Below are 24,206 nucleotides of genomic sequence, written 5' to 3'. Positions count from 1 at the left end.
CACACACACACACACACACACACACACACACACACACACACACACACACACACACACACACACACACACACACACACAAGCATTGTGGGAGCCACTGGTGTTAGAAGACCATGCCGAGCAAAAGGAATTGTGCGTGGGCACATAGTCTAGCACTATAACACCATCTTATGATTGCTTTCAAGACATAACTCATGACAGCGCGTTTGGAATCGGGTCAGTGTTTTCAGAGCACATTTCACATTTCGAGAATAAGAACGTCATGTTTTCCTCAAAGCAACCCGGGCAGCCCTGGCCTGTGTCCAGTAACACAGCTGGTGAACCCTTAAGGACGTGCGTATGGCGCTTCTGTGCCGTTCAGATAATGGCAATGTCTTCAGAGGGAGCCATTTGTGCATACAGAATTGAGGTTGAAGGCCTCCACTAAGGGATGTTTCCTGAAAAAGATGTACTGTGTTGTAGAAGCTTAGAGTATGAGTTAGTCATTGATATGAGCAATAAAGAAAGTTCACCGCACACAGGAGAGGGCTGAATTGTGATTTGTGTGTGCAGAATGGCACTCAACAGGCGAGCTTCTAGCAACACAGCCCAGTATTCCCCACTGGGAGAGGTCCTTTAGTATATCTTCATTTAGAATGACTGAATCAGAATGAACTGTACAGTGCGAGGTGAGCTGCCACGTGTCTCACTGAAGTGTGGGCTCCAAGGACAACACTCCCCCCACACACACACCACCACCGCCACAATCCTGTCAACATGCCTCTCCTCTACAGGCAGAACAATGGGACCCCTCTTATCAACTGCTCTATCAGTACTTTTTGGTATGCTATTAAAGCATAAGAGACTGCATGAAAAGGTATAGGCTATCACATCTGTAGTGCACAGTACACAACAACAACGTTCACAACTTCACATGGCCCCCTCTGTGCAAACTAAGTCACCTACACTCAAGTGGCTTTCGTTCTGTTTACTGAGCCTGTCTATTCTGTTGTTGTTTTTTGAGGGGTGCTAGCCCCTCCTATGCCCATGAGTTTTGAGTGTTTGTGTAAACACAAACATTGAAGACAAAAGTGAGGACGCAAATTGTGATTGGCTGGAATGATTCACTCGCCGCTCACTTCACACGACATCTTCACATGTACAATACAATCATACTGTACATCAACATAATAAGGAATAGGCTGAAGCTAAAAGTGCCTATACTACGTGCAAAAACATAATTTTATTTACACAAAATTGTTTCTGTCTCACTTAATTGTGGATATTCTTAAGTCAATGGAAATTATTTTCAGCTATGACCTATTCATGATTTTGAGAGGGAATAGAAAATGCTAAACACTTTCATAAAAAAGTGAGCAAAAAAAGAAGAAAAAGAAAGAAACCCAGGGGGAACCTATCCTATCAAGCCTATTACGTTTATCTCTCTCTCCAACGTACTGGATAGCAGGGTGAAGAGAACTCTGGGCTGCACTAGCATTAAGAAAAGGTTCCATGAAAAGAAACAATCTTGATTAAGTGGAGCCTAAAGCCTGTGGATGGATGTATAGTGGTCAGAATGCAGTGGAGTCTGTGCGGTGTGCATTGCAAAATCCTCAAACAGAGTCTGTCAAGATAACAGCAACAACCTTGTAATGAATGAACCCTTGCTGAGATCTCTCAGCTCATTCAATTCTCGCCTGATTCATTGGCCAGGGTGTAGATTAGATATGAGCATATCCCCCAAGTAGGTATCCACCCCAGTTCCAATTGAACAGGAAAGTAAAATGAGAAGTCTGCAGCATTTAGTCAAGTAAAACGCTGAGATTAAAGAATATAAGTGCAGGTAATTGATTTATAATTTATTAGTGCTTGTGTGTTGGGCTGTGAGCCACAAGAGAGATGGTACAGATTCATGCTACCACCCAATTCTATTTACTCTAGGGTTGGGATCCTTACAATTTTAACAATTCCGGTTCCTTAATGAGAGTGTGTCTCAAAATCTACAGTTATCAATAGATATTACCAAAGCCTGAGACAAAAATGGCAAAAACAAAATAAGTTTCCGATTCCTGCCTGATTAAATGAAATTGTCACAGAGCTCAAAGTGATCTATGGTGTTCTGGTAGATGTGTAAAGTCCTATAAATCTCTTTCGGTCCCATCTTGAAAAGTCAGCATTTGCTAAGATGAGCTCTGAGACACGGCCTTATCCGAAAAGGGATAAAAGTGCGAAGGGAAGAGAGAGAGACGCACTTCTAAAGACAGAGATCCTGCCTAAGCAATAAAGTGTTTGCTTGCTCATCAGTGGACATTGTCCCAGCACAGCAGAGTAGTGGAGGCCAAGGTGAATGTCGTTATTGTTTTCTATTCTGAAACCAAAGCCACATCAAGTATCAAACGCCAAGTATTCTGTATATCATTAGATTGTATGCCAGTTGCCATATTAATTTAACTATTTGTCTCGCATGGTCTTTGGCCAGAGATTAGACATATTGGATCAGATACTGTCGCATATTATCGTGCAGAACAGAGAGTTATGTTTCCAGACGCCAGTGTGCCCTACTGAATATGAACAGTATGTTGAGATGTGTTAATCCATTGTCCTAGCTGTCCCATTGTACTATTGTCCCTGTATCATGTCTGCCAGTATACAGTACTGTACGTCACTGTGTGCAGTGAGTGATTTCTCATATAGCCCATAGCAAAATACATTGTTGAGTGTGTGTATTGTCAGGCATTGTCAGACGAGGACATGCACCGTATGCTGCCTCCATGTGAACTCTCCAGGTTGAAGACAAAAAGGGGATCTTTCTACAAGTTACTTAATTACCCAGCAGCATTTGTGTAGCGTAATACACCCACTGGGGTTGTAATAACCAAAGAGTGCCCAGCTGTGAACTATTAAGAAGTGATGGCAATGACCAGCAAATTGAGAAATCGGCTTCCCAAGCGACAGCCAGTGCAGCTTCCCCTACAGCTGTCCAACATGATGGCTTGTTTTCTAATGATGTGAATCTGACACAGTACTGCTCTCCCAGTGCTGCTCTCCCATCGCAACAATAAGGCAGAATAGGACTTTTTTTGCGATTGACCTCTGACCTCTGTTATAGTACAGTTAAAGCATTCAAATTCAAGAATTCAAATGGATATGCCACAGATGTTATTGACAGCATAACGCTGCTGTCGCGTGGAATAAACATTTATAAAACCCACAGACACACTTTGACGCAAAAAACCCCAACACATCACAAATAGAAAAGAGGGAAAAAAAAGCAGATCTACAAGGTCTCAACCTGTCACATAACGACACGTTGTGACCTAGCTGTAGCATGACAGTAGGGCATTAATTTAGTTGAAATATGGAGATGATCTAAAGTTAAACGACGTTTCTGCCCGGCAGCAGCGATAAGTTCGATAAGAGCAATGGTTGTATAAAAGAGGCAAACTCACCCTGTACCAAACAATCTCCCGAAGGCGTCCATCAGTTTTAAAGTTACACTTGAGGGTAACGGTCTCTCCCACAACCACAGGAGGCAGAGGGTCAATGGTTACTGTCAAATATCCTGAAAAAGACAAAACGAGAAGTTTTATTAACAATGTGCTCACATTCTATATTTTCAACATTTTTGCTGTAAAAGTAGTTTCCATAGTTTTATTCCAACAGGAAAGAAATACCAGTGGCTGACAGGACTAAAGCTTAGACGTATTTCCATAATTTGTATTAATTTATTCAGAGAATGTTTGTTGTCCTTGGAATCTCTCCACACCCCACGTTGTCAAGAGCTGTAGCTGCTGTACTGTCACTGAACAGCCGCAGTTGAGGATCATGGTCATACATTAAAATATGGACATATTGTACCCAACAATAGATGGAAAAAAATTAATTGACAACTTACTGCATTATGACATACAGTATACCGAGTATAGCCTAGGCACACCCGTGCCTAAATATTATGAATCTTGATTGGATTCACCTGTGTGACTCACATAGCTGCACATGCTGTTTTGAATCTCAAGACAACGTCCAGACAATGTATTGCACTTGTTTTAAACGTAGTCAGTGATTCAGCAGTCAGCACACTAAAATGTGTAGGCTATTTTGGGTTAGAAATAAGTAGCAACAACATGCATCACACTGGCCTCTCTCTCCCTTGCGATGCCTGAACATCAACAGCCAACAGGCTACACTAGCCATTCTGCTGCAAAGCTGCAGTGGAGAAAGAATCCAGCATTTCCATATAGCCTGAGGGAATGAGACGTTCTGATTGGTTGAAACACTGTTTTAGACTGAAACTTCAAAGTAAAACAAGGGGGGGGGGGGGGAGAAAGCCATATCAGTTTTGGGGATTCAGGCCAGCTAGGTGTTTTCCAGTCAGATTGCTTCTTTCACCTGGACAACATATGTCATTGTACTACTGTAAATATCCATTATCTAATTTTGTAACAAATAAACATTTTCCTGTACATAATGCAGGCATTGCACAAGTTGTTGTTGTTATTATATATTGTATTTTACTCAGTGTGAGACATGCTGGACAAGGTCAAATTCCAACCCGGGACCTCATGCTCACTGCTCACTAGGAGCATATGTCTGTGCAATAACTGACTGAGCCACCATGCAGGCAACCCCTTGCATTCAAGCTTTACCTTGAACCACTAATTTGATCTGAGGCTTGTTTGGCCTTGAATAAACCTCCCCAGTCAATACAGTTCGGAGAAGCAGCGTAATTTGAATGACATTGAAAATGGGACTATTCCGCTGAGGAATCATCAGAATAAATACCTATCAAGTTCAATTAATACAAAACACATGGTGGAGAATGTCAATCAGTATATTTGTAAACACAACGAAAGTGTTAAGGATTAGTATCCAGAACGATACCAGAGTCTGCAAAGCCAAGCCAATACCTGTATATAGCTATTTCACAGATAATAAACATGATTGACCTTGTGGCCTAACGTCTGTCTGAATATTTGCACCCTACTATTTTATCAGTTCCAAGAAAGAAAACAAAATATGGAGAATTATTTTGTGCTAAGTCATCTCACTCTTATTCACTGAGGCAGAATCCTATACATAAGTTTTACCAGGCCGAATCGCTATGACCTCACAGCAACCTGAATATGATGCAGCCTGTCACAAACGGTTCCTAACCACAAGAACAGTATACTGTAGGAACCAGGAACTGACCTGCGTATTCATTTACATTTGCATTCAAGATTAGAATGACATGATGCCATTGCAATTTGAGCTGATGGATTGCAAACACAACAGGCAGACAACCTGCATGGGGAATATGCTTAAAATATGAGTAATATGTTCTCTTCTTCTGGTTTTAGTTAAGTTAAAAGTCTAGCAGCACTGTTCTGTATGTGGAGCTGTGATTGTTTAACACATTAAAGCTGCTATATGCAATAATATGTCAACATTTTAATGACAGCCAGCAATGAGTAAAACGCTCCAAAAAAAATAGTCTCTGTGACACATCTAGGGGCCGCAATCTGCATTCAAAGATTTTCCTAGAAGCTTTGTCATTGGTTGATTTGCCTGTCTACTTCCTGATTGGTTAGTCATTGCGACCAATGACAAAGCTTCTAGGAACATATTTGACCCATATTTGGCCCCATGATGTGTCACAGAGACTAAATAATTTTTGGGACCGTTTTACCCATTCCTGCATTCCTGGCTGTCTGAATAAAACAAAATAAAAAAATAAAAAGTAATTAAAATGTTGACATATTATTGCTTATAGCAGCTTTAAGGCATGTTCAACCACTGCAATAATCAAGGCACGAATAAATAAAAGGTGGGCCAATCATGAACATTTTAGTTTTGTCAGAGTTCAACAGAATGCAATGTTTTGACATACAGTCTATTAAAAACGTTATCATACCATATGGCAAGTTTGTAGGGTTGTTGTAACCCGCCGGAGGGTGATGGGATTTAGTTTGTAGGGTTGTTGTAACCCGCCAGAGGGTTCCCGCCACCATCTGGTGGAGTCGGGTTAGGGTTGTTGGGCCTCATCGGGCGGGAGATGTAATTGTCTCATTTGTCATACAGTATGTAACAATGGAGGGAGATATTATGACGTGATGTAAAATGTAGCGAGGGCATTCCACAGGTCATAAAGGGAGGAAGGGGAAACATCACTGATACAAAGAAACTACAATTTGTCAAATATTTTGTAACAACTGCAACCCAGCCCCAGATATACAGTATGCCAATACACTGCTGTAATCTATTGATACGAATATTAGGATCAATGGTGTCAAATGCTGCACTCAATAGATTATAGAACCATCACCAGTGCAATCAGTACATTGACTCTTTATCTGACTCTAATAAGTGCAGTCTCAATACTGTGGCAATGTTGACTGAAGTTGGTCAAAAATATTGTCTTTGGCAGAAGATTTTTAAGTGTAACACATGATTAGAGACCAGGCCAGGCTTTTTGTTTGGATTTGTTTTATAAGGAAGGAGACAATAATCTGGGACAGATCTGCAAGTTAAAGTGATATTAAAAATCACACCTGTGTGAACTGAGTGGTGCAACTCCCCTCTCCCCCTGCCTCTCTCTCTCTCTGTAATTAGCACTAGGCAACAGTGCAACATATCTCTCTCTCTGTTTCTGGCACAACAGCGCCACTTTTGCCCCATCTGGTACTCATAGTCACATAGGTTAACACGGACATTGCTGTTCCTTGGAGTGGTTGCACCACTCAAAAATGAGTAAGGGGCAATTACGTCCAGTTCCAACACATCTACAAGAAGTGTGTAAGGTATAATATCAGCAGGGCATGTTGAGCTTGGTAAAATGTTAAATAGTGCATTTAAAAAAGAGGTAAAAAATAATTGATTAACTAGATAAAAGAGAAAGAAAATAAATATCAACAGGACATGAGGAAGGTTCCGTGTAGTATACAAGAGATCACTAGCCAGGATTGGCTATTAGGTAAATTAAAATAATCAACTAAATAATTAACCTTAATTAACAACATTCAAATGTTGGGCTAATTCGAAGCAAACACATTAGCTGAAGGTGTAAGAGAATGTTGAGCTGCCATTTAAATGAATGAATGAATGAATGAATGAATGAATGAAAGTGTGGACACTATCCTGTCAAATCTCCTCTGTTGCTATCTTCTTTTGGATGGATGTTCACATGCATCAGCATGGCCAGATAGTACACCAACATCAATCAATCCATGAGCAAGCTTGAAAAAACCTAGCCGACAGATTTATCTATTATCTGTTGTGATACTAAAATCTGGACATAGGCAATGCAAATTCCTACGTATACACAATTTCTATAAACTGCATGAATATAAGCACACCAATCAGCTTAAAACAGGTTGGATGTTGATGGATATGACTGTGTAGCCGGCTTCTCATTGAAAGAGTACAGTAGTCCAGTCTTGCAGCCTTGCACACTGCATTATTTTGGCCTTACAATCATTATGCTACACTTTTCAATGAGGGAAGAAATGGTAAATTCGTGATTGTCCACCTCATGTGACTGTGTGAGTTGAATTAAATCTACCTCATGTGACTGTGTGAGTTGCATTAAATCTACCTCATGTGACTGTGTGAGTTGTATTAAATCTACCTCAAAAAAGCAGTCATTTCTGTCATTCATTCCCTGCATGATTTTATTGATTGATTATTTTAAAAATGAGGAACTAATTACGCTGTCATTTTACAAGTTTTTATATGTTGCTGGCAGGAAATCTTACGATAACAATCATCATAGCACCAGCCATACTGCACGAACATGGCCCAACGTTTTAGACACAGCCAGAAGTATGTCATAGCCTACATACTGTAGATGACGTCTTTTAACCTGTCAAAATGCATGACCCAATATAAGTAACAATCAGAACCATTGCGTTATATTAAAGAACTAAAAGAAATAAAGGTCCTGTAATTGCGCCAGAAATTCCTTATACTGTAACCGAACTGTATTGCAGACCAAAAGAAAAACACAAAACTTGCAATATTTGTATCCGTCTTAAACTTGATCAAACAGAATAATTCCATTGAACAATCAATAGAAGAGTATAGTTCCCAAAAAGTAATCCAAAAGTAATCAAACCAAAAAAATGTATCTTCTAAAATAAATTATCTTCTATTTATCAAAAATCAAGTAATCTATAAAGTCATCAAATAAAACAGCAATGCATTGCTCAAAAAGTATATTCCTCACCCAACCTTCAAGTCAGGAGGCCAACAGCAGGTTCCCCTTTGTCTAAAAGCTCTGAATGGAATGGATTCAGTGCTACACCCTCAGGAAATGTTCCTTGACCAAACTCTTCTTCTCTCAAAGTTTTCCAGTCCCACTACTCTGTGGTTTATCAATTTCTGATTCTGGTTTAGTATTGGCCTTAAAAGTCTCTTTGACAAATCACCACCAAACACTCTTTGTGTTACCTAAAATGGAACCCCCACCTCACTTCCTGTACTTTTATAACTACAATAGTTCCTTGTAACTCATTTCCTGGAACATTTGCTTAAAATTTAAATTAAAATATTCAACTATATTCTATTCTATGTAACATAATTAGAATTATGACACATTATTTCGACACATTTATGCTAAGATGTGGAAATTTCATCTGAGGCTTATTGATAAGGTCACCTTTAGAGTTTAAACTTTTAAATATACTTGAATGTTAGTATGAACATCTTGGAAATAAGGCACAATATATGCCTTGTGATGATGATTGGGTCCAATATTTAGTTCAGTGACCATGGAGCAAAAGCATGGTTCAGAAGTTGTGTTCACGTTCACTCTCCCATTAGAAATGAATAGACTCCAACATTCTCCTAATAATGTGTCCGTCCACTTCACACAGATATGGGAAGTAAACCGGAGATTGTGTATCTCACTTTTCAATCTCGGCCATAAGTAACGTGCCCAGGAAGTGAAAACGAATTTGATTCATTCTAGACCGAGTTATTACGAACAGACTGGTTCATCTCAAAGTGAGTAAAAATGTGTCACATTGAGTATCTTTGGTCTACAGATCTTTTCTTTAATGTTGCCGAGTTCAAATCCACATGGTTGTCTGCATGTATATATTATGTATTTACACGCTATGCACGTTAGTTCTGTTCTGTAAGCAACGCCAAAGCAGAGGTGCGTAAAGTCGGCTAATTGTAACAAGCATTGAAAACAATGTATTTTCCCATTTAATTCACTCAAATCCTCGAACTGGTACTGGTAATATTATTGAATAATTACCTTGTGGCTTGTGTTTGATTCAAAATAAAAGATCATCACATCCATGTTATGAAAACAATGTAAAACACGATTTGTTTAATGCCGCTTTTTAGTGTCGTTACATTTTTAGAAGATGCAGTTACAAAATTAGTCCCATATGCGCAACAAATGTAACGTTGGAACAGCGTCCAGTTTTGGTCCCGACCTGTTTAATCAAAACTAACTTTAAGTGGTTTATGATGTGTAGGTCCTGTGCTTGAACATATTGTGAAAGTGTGGGTAAAAAAATTGCTGAGTAAAAGAGTGAAAGGTGCAAAACGTTACATAAGAGGCGGTTCTCCCCTACTATTTTTATTACTGTCCACAGAATCACATTTTAGATTAGGATTCTGCACCACTTCTGCACCACACTACGGCATGAAAGAACAGAACGTGCACGTTTTGACAAGACTCGGGACAACTTGAAAGGTAAATGGTGTAGATATTACATATACAGTATAGAAAATGCCCTGAGGATGAGAAGCGACCTCACACTTTAGCGTGAGGTCGTATCATCATGAACGCAGCATTCAATTTACGTGAAATCTTTCACATACTTTCCTACTAGACCGAGGAATATATCCCACCCTTTTCACATTGGCCTGTTATAGTGCCACCAACAGGTGGATTTAAATAGATTTGGAATAAAATGCCTCAAATCATCCAATTGCCATCCAAGGTGTAAGAAGAAATGGCACCCTTTTCACATTGGCCTGTTATAGTGCCACAACCTGACCTGCCCTGGTGGAGACCTGTGCCCCGAGGGGCACTTTATCTAGTTGTAATTTTGTTAGTTAGATTAGTTAGGGTTAGTAATTGTATTTTATTTCTTCTTGGTTAGGGATTGAGTTAGGGGTTCATCTTTTGTTTCTTAGATAGGTCATTTATTTTTGCTAATCTGTAAACCACCACCCTATTGCCTATTATTCTGCATTTGAAAAAACAAAACAAAGGAGAATTCTATCTCTGCTGGGGAAAAAAGAATAACACATTAAAAAACAACCATCTTTTTGGAAAGCTGTTGTCCTCATTATGTTATTTCCCTCGTAACACAGACACTGATCAATGTACTGTATCTCTCGTGCCAGTGCACCTAAATATGCTTATTAGGGAATCTTAATTCTGTCAGCAGACTGAAGAGATCTTCTCTCTAGAGTCAATTTCAGTGGATAAACCTTGCTGGAGTTTGCATGTCATTAACAGAGCTGCATGCTCTTAGAGAAAATCCCAGCCACTTAGTACAGAGCCACATGAGGAGCAGCCAAGACTCATGAATGTCTCCCCGCAAGTTCTCCAGAAGGGTGGTTGCAATATTTCCATGTTCATTCTATGGAAATGTCAGCACTCACCGAGCTGAAAGGTGAGCTGAGCCTCTGCTAAATGGCATAAGTAGTATAGGTTTAAGCCAAGTGGTACACTATACCACTCATCTATATGTGGAAAATGATCCGCAAAAAGATGTTCAGACAAGATACACTAATGAAAACACTAACTAGCACTAACTAGCAAGTTTCAATAACCAAAACGCTGCTGAATGTCACTTGTGCCTTGTATACATTTAAAATGCCATAAAATGCATGCCTGAAGAAGCTACAGTATACTGTCAATCCAGTCAATGATAAGGCAAGCATATACTACTGTACTGTAAGACGCTAGTTATCTTCTGGGGTGGTTGACATTAATTCTCATGTAATTTTAATTCATTGGAAATGTAGCAGAGGAAAATGTAGCATAACCAATGACTGCTGAGCATGTGGGGAAGGATGATGGATTTTAAAAGAGCAATTTACATGGGTTAAGCACTCACGCCAGGCAAGTTCACATTTCAAATGATTGTGAAAAACCCTGCAGTGGCAAGCAGCACTTTCACACAAGGGTATATAACTCCCACGCAATTCAATATCCATGTTCCGTATGTTACCAATTCTAGTACATTGCAAGTATTCCAAATATGTATTGTGCTGCTTGACATTTTTTAAAGCCTGGGCTAACACAGAAAATTTGCTTCTCTGTAAAACAAAGTGGAAGGACATCCTTTCATCCAACCAAGAGATGATATCCCGGGACAAGAGTAATCGGCCAAAACATGCCTGTTAAGACTGCCACCATGAGGCCAATTTGAATGTGCTCTGACTGGAGTGTAAAGTTTTATGATGATCAGCTATCTATCTATCTATCTATCTATCAATGGATCGATGGATCGATGGATCGATTCGATTGATGGATCGATCGATGGATAATGGCAACTGGGAATCTGGGATCGATAATGGCAACTGGTCGGCATCATTCCAGTGCAGGGCTTTTAAAGGGGAATACCACTGATTTTCAATATTTTACTATGTCATTAATATACCTTAAAGCTGTTGTGTGGAAATAATAAAAAGTTGGCTACTGTACATAATGTGTATATAATTTAGTGTTCAGATGTATATATCCAGTGATCCCAAAAAGGTGTGTCTTGAAGCAAGCATTCCAGGTTTAGCTGGGCTTAAACTAGGAGGCTTCCATTCCATTTTAATGCTAGCTCAGCACAATATTGATCCTTCATGTGATATAGGCCTAAGCCCTGCTTTGGAAGGATGCCGAACGGACACATTTATAGTGTGCTCACAACTATAATGTTGCCCACACCCACACCCATTCATTGGCATGAATCAGAAGTTCTGCGTGACTGATATTACATTGCAGATATACCATCATGGCCTCATGTCAATCTTTACGGCAGTACACCCTTATCCCACGATTTCTGTAACCCATTTTTCACCCCTGTGCCAATTATCTAATGTGATCCTGGGCTCTACACACCCTCCGCCAACCTAGTCCCCATATATGGGGGACATGGGGAGAGCAACGGACTTGAACTCATGTTTCCTTCATGCCTGAGTGTCCAAGTTGCTCCTTTACACCTGACAGGGGGGAGTTTCCCTGGTTGGACGTAGCGTGTGGAAGGAACGTTATTCCAACCAGTTCCTTTCCCCTCCATCAGGCGCCCCGGCTGGCCAGGGGGAGGTAGTTTAGAGACCCCTAGGGTACCGAGAACATGCAAACTCCACACAGAAAGGACCTTTCGCCAACCCCGCCTCGGGTATGGGCACTGATGACGTGGAGGAGGAAACACGCCGCCAGCACCCACAGCATCCCGAGTGGGAATCGAACCCAGGACCTTCTAGCTGTGAGGCGACAGCACTACCAACTGTGCCACTGTGCCCCCTGGTAGGAGCAGTACACCCTTGATTGAGTCTGGCACATATTCCAGCAGACAGCCACTGATCATGTTGTTATGGCCTGTTCTGACATCATTCTGACGTCTGCATAGTCTCCATATTTGGGCATGCCTGACAAAGAACTCCATATATGGCCATAAAAGGGACACAGACATAACATCTGGGTGGGCCATCCATTTCCAACATGCATCGTTCCAAGTAGGCCAGTGCCCAATGCGCACCGCTGCAGAGGCTCCAACGGGAACCGCTCTAGTTTCAAAATAAAACACTCTTGTGTGAAGTGAGCGGCGCTCTTATCATCATAAATCATCACATTCCGTGCTACAAACACGGCTCATACACATAAACAGACAAAGCGCCTCAAAAAAGTACAAAACATTCTTCTTACAGATCCAAGCCATAAATATGGCATGTTAGATACATTCTCAATTATTTAATTTATATTATGCTGCTAAATCATGTCTCTAACACCAGAGTTAGGTACTCCTTTTAAGTATAGTATACACCATATACTGGATCTTTGATATTGTTGTTTTGTTATTTGATATTTTACTTTTCTTATGATTATCCTTTGTATTGCAAGTTGTGGAAGCTTGTTCGGAAAATCTTTTCAAATTGTCATTCGTTTACACCTGTAAATTGTTGTGACAATACACTTCAAGTTGAAATTCTGAGGATTCAAGGCATTCAAGAGGGTTTTCATTGTGTCGATATTTATGAGGCTAAATTAAACAGTAAACTGTTTTCTGTGTATATGTCTTGGCAATGAAAAGCATTGTGGAATGATGGTGGTAATCATTTTAAGAACACATAAGTCCAATACAAGTGGAGGGGCCGCAGAGTGCATGGGCAGTTAATTGGCTCATATTAAGTGGCTGTAGAGGCAGACAAGGCCTCTGGCTTGTCTTAATCCATCAGAGGTGCTGTTGGAACATATCTAATGAGGGCTGCAACTATGCTTTCTCCCATTAATAACAGCAATTTGCCAAGATGACAATGAGAAAACAAAACAAGCCAATGATGGACCGCCCCAAAATATCCCTGCTATTGTGCTGTATGATTTATAGCTTTGGTCAACCTTTGCTTCGATGTCAGTGCAACCGCGACTCCATGAGAAAAATGGATGGCTGAGTTTCGATGCTCTATTATGCTTGATCCTGCTCCTCTTTTCTGCTTCTTCAGGAGCGTAAACAAACACAGCTGAAGTATAATGTTTGAGACACATTTAAGCGTCCTCTGTGAGTTAAGGGCTGTGTGGAAGAAGATATATCACGAGAACAGAAAATAAATGTAGTGTTTTGTGGAATCTTCTACCATGAACAAAAGACAGGAGGAGATACATGATGTTGTAGTCAACAGATGTTCTTTCATGCTTTTCATCTGCAGTAGCCTACATTAAAAGTTAGAAGTTTTTGCATCTTGCATGAATTGTTGCACTTGGAACTTTAACTTGTGAATGTTTGGCGCTCTGTCTGTTTTTGCCTTGCCATGGAATTTTAAAGCAATCATTTGGGTAATACAGACATGGTTGATTTGGACTACGGATATTTCACTTTCATGTTTGGGTAAGAGGATGAAGAAACATCCATACACTTGTTTCTAGAGCTCCACATGAGTGGAGTACTTTATGTAATGGCAAAAAATGCAACGTTTCGACCCTTTAGGTCTTCATCAGGCAAATGTTATAATGACAGAAAACAGAACAAATATATACAAAAATCATTGATTAATGACATGCATAACACCTGGGAGTGGGAAAGAGCACAGCAACCTAAACCAATCCCAGGGATAGAACCTGTAAGGTCCACCCCTCAGAGGAGAATGATGAGTATTAATAATTAGTCTAGAAAGATGCTGTTTGGATAATTTTCCACAAATACATAGCATATAAAACGAAATACAACAAATATATCTGGGTATTGAAAACCTCAAGGGATGCGACCGTGATGTACAGTATATACCGTGCGACCACTTTGACTTGAGATTTACAAGGCTAGCACTTTTCAAAAAGTAGAGTGGAGTATATTATAATACATTGTGGGTTGTATATTGAGATGGCAAGTATGGGACAAATCAAACATATGGGACACTTTATTGGAACACAATAAAGTACTGCAGACTGGCAGCTGCAGTACACCGTTGAAACGGACCAGAAGTGGGGCCGCTGTCTCATTTGGGGGCGTGATTGGTGGCAATATTTTTGAATGACACATCCAAACTGTGAGCCCAGTGGAGTGTATAGTGCAGCACATGTTTACTGGTTTTCTTTTTTGGGGGGCGTAGGCAATCACTCTGGTGTTTCCTGGTTAAAGTGCTCCCTACTGTAGCTGCATCCACCCACTCTTGTTTCTACTGAGGAACCTGTTGGAAAGGTCTGTGGCTTGTTTTGTCTTTCAAGTCTGAGTAACATCTGAAAGAGCACTTTTAACTAATTTACCGCCGATATCGCCTTTTGACGCTACCTGGTCCAAACGCCCTCTGCGCAGATTTTTTATGAATGTATTACGGTTCACAACTGTGTTCTGTACACGCTCATATCACTCCGGTGATTAAAAAAAACTATGGGAGGCAGTTTTTAGAATGGTAATATCTCGGATTCTTCTTTTTGGCTCAAAACAAGCTTGATTTGCACCACATTTCTCTAAACGATATGATCCCTGGTTACAACATGTATGTTTTGGGGGAATTAAATAACAATCGTGGCACCAGTGATAATTCACTTTCTGGGTTTCGGTTTCCGAGTGAAACGGTATTCAAACTAAAAGGAGGGTTCATACACTGATAAACTCATACTCTGAGTTGTCGGTATCCAGATTTGAACCCATGCCTTTGTGTTCCAATTGCGAGAGCTCTACTAACTGAGCTATGCGGGGAAACTCCCCCAAGTCAGGTGAAAAGAAGCAGCTTGGACTCCTCATGCATAGAAGGACACATGAGGGCAGTCAGCTGCCCGCCCCAGGTTGGCAGAGGAAGTGTAGCGAGCAGGACTACAGTACATGATTAGATAATTGACACTGGGTGAAAAAATGGGTTGAAAAATCGGATAAAAAATATTAATACAAATAAAAAAGACAGACATACAGAATGCATTTATAGATAGATGAGCCAGAGTACACAGTAAAATAAATATAATTACAAGACCCAAAGGTGCATGCTGCTGTTACCCATGTCCTGGCATGACAAGAAACCTTCAACAAAAGGAATCTGAGCTATTTCGAGTCAGAGAAAGCCTTGAAGCTACAGCGAAGCATTCTGCAGTATCGAATGCTTGGGCCAATGAAAGTATCTAATGCGATAGTGAAAGTGAAACAGAGAAGATGGATAAGACTTAAGTTGGCTATGGCTGGTGGGTTTTTCTTGTATGCACTCCATAGAATAGATTATACAATAATAAGGTTGAAAAACGGTGACTTCTCCAAGTCTTCTGGGCTCCAACGCCCAGTTGGCAACTATTGTAAATTTGTAGCACAGAAAAAAATGTTTTCTGTTTTCTTTTTTAATCTTATTCTCCCTCCTACTGAGATCTATTGTGGATGTTGATTCACCGCTTAATGTCATTATAACATGGCATCTGTTCCTCGTCATAATGTGTGTATGCTGATGAACCGTGTTGCAGGTCAGCATGCATCCCCTCCTATACACAGGTTTAATGTTTTTTTTGAGTGGTGCAACCACTCCAAGGAACAGCAATGTCCGTGTTCACCTATGTGACGTTAACCTGCCTATGTGACTATGAGCATAGGCACTAGGGGCGCTGTTGTGCCAGAAACAGAGAGAGAGAGAGATAGTGCTGCACTGTTGCCTGCTAATGAGAGAGAGAGAGAGAGAGAGAGAGAGAGAGAGAGAGAGAGAGAGGAGGAAGGTGGGGGGGGGAGAGGGGAGTTGCACCACTCAGTTCACACAGGTATGATTTTTTAGTTTTTTTTTATGTTTTTTTGCGGCTTTCGCCTTTATTTTATAGAGGGACAGACAGTAGGCTGACAGGAAATGGGGAGAGAGATGGGGGAGTGACATGCTGTAAAGGCCGTCGGGATCAGGAGTCGAACCCGCGGCACACTGCCAGACTCGGCCCAGGCCTAATGTTTGTCTTTAGTTCAATGTTTGTTTTGTAAACGCCATTGACAATGAAGGGAACATTGACGTCATAATATACCCCATTACATCATACTGTCTCTTTATTGTTAATGGCGTTTAATGTTTGTGTTTGTGCACCGTTTGTTTTACATCACCATATGAACATAAGTTAGACTTTAATATATATATTTTTTTACTTTGCCAAGCCATGCAAAAATAACATTTTTCAACAGAACATGTGGCATGTGATATTTAATGAAGTTTTCCTAGAGTACAGAACATATTGGTTTTCTATAACGGAAAATAACAAACTATTTTATTGCTTGACTACATATTGTCCTTGGTATAAAAAGTATTAATCTCCCAATGGGTAGGGTAGGAGAGACAGAGAGAGAGAGAAGGGCGGGGGGAGAGAGAGAGAGAGAGAGAGAGAGAACAAATTGCAGCACTTTGCAGCAACGGAACAAATTGCAGCACTTTTGGTTAAGAAGACTCTCAGAAGAAGCATCACTAACCACCTCCTCGCTTTCCCCCCCTGTCTTTGAATAGACTAGTCAGTGCAATGCTTGTTGGTCACAAGCCCAATCGCTCATCTGATCGCCTCACACCCAACACTGCACTCCCTTGGGTCTTCAGCTGTAAACCATGCCAAGTATGACGTAGATGAAATGAAAGCTCCTGGAAACACGTGAAGGACTGTCAGACACTGATTTGTCCATGGACATTACAGTCAGTTGAACAAATTAATAAAGCAACTCTGTAGAGTAGAGGTTTGAAATGGAATCCTCCACAGTGCCTCCAGCTTGGTGATAACACGCTCTATATGCATTATGCACAGTTTGCACACATACGCCATTTTGGAAATAACTCTTCCTACTTCCGGGCCTATTCCCACAGGTGTTACTGGTGATACTAACTAAGGCGTTTTAATTTCAAGGACCCCCATAACTCTGTACAAATGGAACCAAATGGAGCCTTACATGTCAATTTGGTTCCATATGTACGCTCTCAAGAGTTACACACCCGTACAGGCCATTTGGAACCCACTCAAGGACACTTTGAGCGTGTTTCCAGTACATGAACCAACATGCACAGCGCAGCACTTATTAACCGGCCATGTATGTCGGACGGGTGGTCGGACTTATGGGCAGTCCCCAGTCTGATGGGGAGATTTCCCTCATACAGGTTGTTGGTCATGGTCCCTGTTCAGTGGGGTGTTGAACAAGGAAAAATAATATAGGCCTACTGCATGTACCGCATGCGTTTTGCCTTCCCGGTAAAACTCTTCAGTGTCAGGTGAAAGAGGCGTTTGTGATTTAATTGTCTGAGCTCTGCCTATAGGAACAACAATTAGTGTTGTGAGGACAAATAACTAGAATACATGAGGAATTGGCATCAAGATTCAATTGAGAGAATAGGAATGCTGGAAAAAACAGCACTGACTGACAACTTTTGACATTGGGGATGTTCTCCAAGACACCAATCAGGAAATACACAAAATACTTATCTTTCAGACATTTGTATGTGTGGACTGCACCAGTAATTAGTTCTATTATCATTATTTTTTCAATGTGTGGATCTCAGTCAGCACCTGATGAAGTCACAGGCTCCCTTGCCTTTCTCTGCTTTCATTAGAAACCGATGAAAAACCCACTGCACATATAATTGAACAATATATAGGCCTATGCATGACCATCTCTGAGGAAATAGCAGTCCCTCATTCATTCCAGCATTTCTCAAGAGAACCTCCCTCTCTGGAGGTAGAAGTTGTGTCCATCAAAGGCTTCAAGATGTTTCCCCCAGAAGAGCATTCAGTGACCATTGGTGTAAAGGACACCGAGGTCATAAGATGAGTCATGACTCATGACTGTAAAATGTTTAAAAAAAAGACCCTGTTGATGCCTTGCAACTGGCAAAATAATAATAATTAAAAAAAATATATATATATATATATATATTTGCCAGTTCGTCCATCAACAGGGTCTAGGGACATTAGGCTTGAGACTGTACCCACAGGGAACAGCATTGAATGACCGCCGGTATGGCGTGCATGTAACCCCTAGAGCAAGGGAGAGACACAAACCTCTATCATCACTGTCACAGGGAAGCTGACACAGGCAGCAGGGTCTAGTTTGGATTACACAGACAGCAATCATGTGTGTGAAGAGACAAATGCGCTATTAGCCTTTTTGTCTCCACTGGAATTGCTGTTGCATGTGCAGGGACAAATGTGCCATTACCGTATGCGTGCTTCCCTCGAGAGACTTGGAATGTATCAACAGCAAAGTGGAAGACCCAACACAATGTTTTCCCTACACCACACCGTATTTATTTCTATTTCTGGTCTCTATGAAGGCAAGGAAAAATAAATAAGTTGCCTAAAAAAAACCTTGGAGTCTGGGGAAATCTAACATTGACAGTATAAAAACACATCTTGATCATGCAGACTGATCGGTGGTACACTTCTCAAGGCAATGTTTGTACATTGGATGGAAAAGGGGAAAAGGGAGAACAATATGGTATGTTTTCAGCATTTATTTTGGCTCCAACACCATGAGGGAAGTGACAGGTACAGTATACTGTACATGAAACAAAACATGAATTAAAATAATTTAAAACATCTAATAGAGATGTTTAAGCTGTGCAATTCTGTAATCATGCATTATTTTTCATGCAATTGATTTGGCGACGTCATCAATAAAAACATCTATAACAGTAATATAAAAAGTGGTATACCACTTTTAAAAAGTGGTATACAACTTTATACCACTATACCATTTGTTGTAGTGTGGTATACCAAAGACCACCTTTGGAGCTCGGCAGCTCGCCCTACCTCCTACAGTATTTTGGGTGAACCAGTGCAAAGTGCAGCCAACAGAGTGACATGTGGGGTGTGCCTTCAGATGTTTGGTATATTCCGCACAGGAGTATTGTGGAATAACTGCAGCAAAGTGGCAACGTGGGTTAGATAAGGCTGAATATATTATAAGTGGATGTTTTGCAGGTGGATTCAATTATGACCAATCAAATCACTTTTCATTTTCTAAGAGCAGTGCACTGTGCTTAGTGCAAGGTCATGCTGTAAATGTTCACAGTGTCATGGAAGAAAAGCTTCTGAAATGTAATTTCTCCCAAGAGTAAACTGATGTCCTTGTGCAGGAGGTGCAGAGTCGCCAACAACAAATCTACAGCACCTTAAACAGACTGCCATGAGCATGAAATAATGTAAAGGAAAACAACAAATGCAGTTAATACACCTGAAACTGGTCCACTCCTGTCTCCTATTGCATGAGAAGTTATCCAGTGTGAAGGCCAGTTTATAAATCCAATTCATAATCCCAAAATAAACTGCACAGCACAGACAAACAACCGCAAAAGTACGTGTGCAGATCCCCTATGCACACATCTGATCAAACGCCTATACGAAGTCCATCATCATTTCTAAAAATAAATGTGGTATGCTCCGAGTATTCTTTGAGTATGCCTACACTGGACTTTGAAAACGCAAAAAGGATTCTGCATTAATGTACACATCTGCTTTTTGTTTTGAACACTACATACACGACATAAACAGCTTAATAAATGGTTCAATGATGTCCGGTGATGTGCATAACAGAACATGCAGTAGTAATTATCTAGTTGACCAGTCAGTAAGCCTTTTATGATGGAGTCATGGAGAAACCAAGAAATTATGCCTAATATTCTCAATGTGTCATGCCTCACAACAGTGATGCAGTGATACAACGGGTGGCGGTGGCTCAGGGGTAGAGTGGCTGGATGGTAACCGTAAGGTTGCCAGTTCGAACCCGGGCTCCCCCAGAGTTACTGTCGAAGTGTCCTTGAGCAAGTCACTGAACCCCTAATTGCTTCTGATGTGCTGGTTGTTGCCTTGCATGGTTTCGGCTGCCATCGGTGTATGAATGAATGGGTGAATGTAATGCACAATCTCTGTAAAGTGCCTTGGATAAAGGTGCCATATAATTCAAGAATATTATAATAAAAACATGGTAATTATTATGTAAATTATGTTGAATAATCTACAAATCCAGTAGATAAACCTTGTTAAAAGAATCACAGATTATCTCAAACAAAATAATAATAAATTCTATAATAAATAATAAATTCAAGTGGTGCAATGCAACTCTGGTATCACACACTGTACACTATGTATTTCTCTAATTATCACACAGCTTCTTACAAGATGAATTAATAATTAATGTAATAATGAACAGTAACCACTGTCAATGTGCCAGTGTTAGCCAAGCAGTACATTTTCAACCATAGTTCCTAGGCCGCAAACACTAGAGAGAAAAATTACAAAAACACAGAATGTGGCCCAAGTCGGGATTCTTACCAGGACCTTCCACAGTGCTAAAACTACTTTGGAGGCAACAACGCAACAATAAGACTGCTTATCAGTGCACTTCTGCGGTTTAGATTTCATCCAATAATCAATTGTGTAGTATAAAATTACATTACAATAGACAATAGCCTATACGACTCCTGATAAGATTGTTATGAAAAACCCAAATTAAACAAATAGAGCCAGAGTCCAGACACTGCAGAGGACTGAAATACCACAGAGCCCTGTACTGTAAATGGATATTACAATTAGATTTTAATAAGGTGAACAGGACCTATGCAGCAGATAAATACAGCCCTCAAAGAAGTCGTGATGCTGTTACCAAGGGAGCAAGTTGTCCCGGTAACCCAGAGACAGCGACTCACTAGGATATCAATCACTGTTTGTGCATTCAATCTGCAGACCTCTGCATCACCACAGGTCATGCGCAATGGCAGGAAACGAGGGACGAGACGGGGCCAGTGTGGAGAAATGGCCATTCTGAATGTCAAACGGGTAGATTTGAGGAACGCGTGCAGCATACCGGGAGCGTAAACTGCAGTCAATTTATCAAAGTGGGATTGCTGCTGTTACGAGAAGGCCATTTTGTGGATGTGGTGGTCCCTGTTTCACTGTCTGTTTGCACTCTTTGGACTGGTGAGCTGCTCATCTCCCCCCGTGTAACGCTTCTACTCAAGGCATGTGCACTTTTCACAAACACACAGTCTGAACCACAGTTAGTTAGTTAGTTAGTTTCATTTATGTGGAAAATTGTCTTCGTCCTCAACAACAGTCATAAACAAACAGCAACAACACTTACACAATTCTTTTCAAGGACACGATTTCTGTTTTTGTTTTGCGAGGCTGAAAAAGGCATTTCTCTTGATGGGAAAATGTGTGGAGTTTGGACTTTTGTCAGTTGTCTATGACGTAATCATCTATGATAGCAATATATGTGGGGAAAAAGTGGAGGTGCTAAGTTAGCCTACTGACACTGTGCAGAAGAAATCTAGATGGTGCTGCAGCTGATCAGTCCAGCGGTTCGTGAGATTATATTTGGAAAAACAGGCAGAGACAGCTACAGCACACACTGGCTCTCTTGTACATGGCATAGGCTCCTGCAGAGCCACATCGAAAAATAGAAAAGAAAAAAGAAATCAGTAAAGTGACCTTGATGAAGAGATCAACTGTTGAGTTTATTGAGTTTGGCTGACAAACACAACCAACTGGGTTGTGGTGGCAGTGCGTGCAGCTCATCTCTTTTCTGTTGTGTAATGCATTTCTATTAACTCCCGTGGCCTTCAAAAAGAGCCTCCCCAGAGTTTGTATTCTCGCCATTTTTTTGTTAACTGCGCAATAAATTTGTCTCTCCTACTGAGACATAAAAAGCACAACAATGAGAGCAAACCTCTTTGTCAATAGCCTCTTTGCAACTTCATTTAGGCACAGAAGACACATGTGCTGCATGATGCAATGACAAACCGGAGCACATAATCTCCTATCTACGCCTACACAATCAGGATACAGCTCAGGGGCCCTAGGATCAATTTAGAAAGATTTGTCACAGGAAGGGGGGAACTGAAAAAAGCAGGAAAAAAATGTGTTAAAGAGAGCAAAGGAAAGATATGTTTATATTTGTGAGACAGACAGACAGACAGACAGAGGCAGATACTAAACCCTCAGAACAAATTGCGGCACTTTTGGTTAAGTGCCGCTCAGAAGAAGCATCACTCTGCTCCACCGCCTTTGTGATATCCAATTCTTGTAGCTCATGGTGCATTCCTCTATAGAGTCTAAATCTCACACAATAAAAACTGCAGTTATGATCAATATCCTCAGTTATCTTCAGATAGCACAAGAGGCAAGCATTGAGTGTGTGTGGTACTGTGGTGTGTGTGTGTGTGTGTGTGTGTGTGTGTGTGTGTGTGTGTGTGTGTGTGTGTGTGTGTGTGCGTGCGCATAGTGTAGTGTAGTGCAGTCTAGTGCAGTGTAGTGCAGTGTAGTGTAGTGTAGTGTAGTGTAGTGTAGTGTAGTGTAGTGTAGTGCAGTGTGGTCATAGTGTCATGGTACAAGATCCCACTTTCAGTCAACAGGTTTTTAAAGGACCAAGCAGTCCTGAAAGGATTTGGTCCTTTATTGTTATTAATATTAATTTTGCTAGCGCTATAGGACTCACCACTGACCACGCATAGCTCATGAACTGTTTGACTGTCGGCAATGAATCTTTGATACACATATGCGTCTCCTCATGCCGAACAAGTTTCGTGCTCTTACTTTTGACCTCTGATCTCTAGATCACCCGCCATTTTGAATGATCAATTAAATTAAATTAAATTAATCAATTAAAATGCATCTCCTCCCAGGATCTTTGATCAAAATGCACAAAAAGTTCTACACGTGAACTTTGGACCTATACGGACATGGGGAAAGTATAGGGAAAAAATTAAGGTTTTATGAGCCAATGAAAATTGCCGTTTTGTGAAAATTCTTCTTTTGCCCCTAATACATACATGCAGCATCATATGCTTTTCCAACTTTACAGTATGGTAGAGGGTCATGCCAAATAGCACTGAAACCAGCCTTAAAAAAACAGCAAGCCGGTGCGGCTTCAGTTCAGGTGGATCACCACCCATCACCACCCACCAGGCAATCCAAGCATCCTTAATGAACTGGTGGGAGTGTCCACATAAAAGCATGATTTTAACAAATCCTGTACACTTTTTGGAAAAAGTTCTTCCTCCTTATATTATAATAATACCTGATGATCATGTTTTAGATGCAGATACAAAAATAATTACAAAGTTGATCTGTGATGTGACGTGTTATGAGCATGTAGATATGTTTGAGTACTTGTGCGTTGGTACTCAAAGTATATTTGCTTATTGCCTTCTTGAATGATGATGTTAACTATACAACAACTGATTTTGTCCGGATAGCTCTAGCTCAGTAGGTAGGGCTCTCGCCTTCAGGACACAAGGTTGTGGGTTCAAATCTGAGTACAGACAACTCAGTGTATGAGTCTTCAAGAACCCTGCCCCCACTAAAAAAAACAACTGTCACAATTCCATGGTCTTCTTTTTCTCAAGTTTAGTCTTCCATGTTTCTATGGCTAATTGTGCATATTATTCTTATTGCTTATTGCCTTCCTGCTTGGTCCTGCCTTATCGCTGCTTGCAGCAATTCTTTTCTAGTTATTTAATAGATTTTGCACAACAGAACATATAGACATGTATAACATTCTTCTTTCCATATGAAAGACGACCACTAGATGTTGTGCCAGTGAGGTAAGAAACCCTAGAGGGGCTTATGCGAGTACCTCACCATTTACATT

The 24,206-nt window shown here is 40.6% G+C and overlaps 1 protein-coding gene across 2 annotated transcripts in view; it reads right to left on the bottom strand.

The window, feature by feature from the left end:
* The window catches only part of igsf21a (immunoglobin superfamily, member 21a), a 241,920-nt gene that overhangs the window by 156,599 nt on the left and 61,115 nt on the right, over nucleotides 1-24,206 (bottom strand). For both annotated transcript variants that reach the window (XM_080776203.1, XM_080776202.1), the window contains exon 2: nucleotides 3,426-3,538. In XM_080776203.1, the coding sequence (XP_080632329.1) occupies nucleotides 3,426-3,538 (113 nt within the window). The remainder of the gene's footprint in view (nucleotides 1-3,425; nucleotides 3,539-24,206) is intronic.

This window comes from Protomyctophum bolini (genome assembly GCF_963924005.1).
Source record: "Protomyctophum bolini genome assembly, chromosome: 2".
Classification (NCBI taxonomy): Eukaryota; Metazoa; Chordata; class Actinopteri; order Myctophiformes; family Myctophidae; genus Protomyctophum; species Protomyctophum bolini.
Note: the sequence above shows the minus strand (reverse complement) of the source record. Positions and strands in the feature narration are given on the sequence as shown.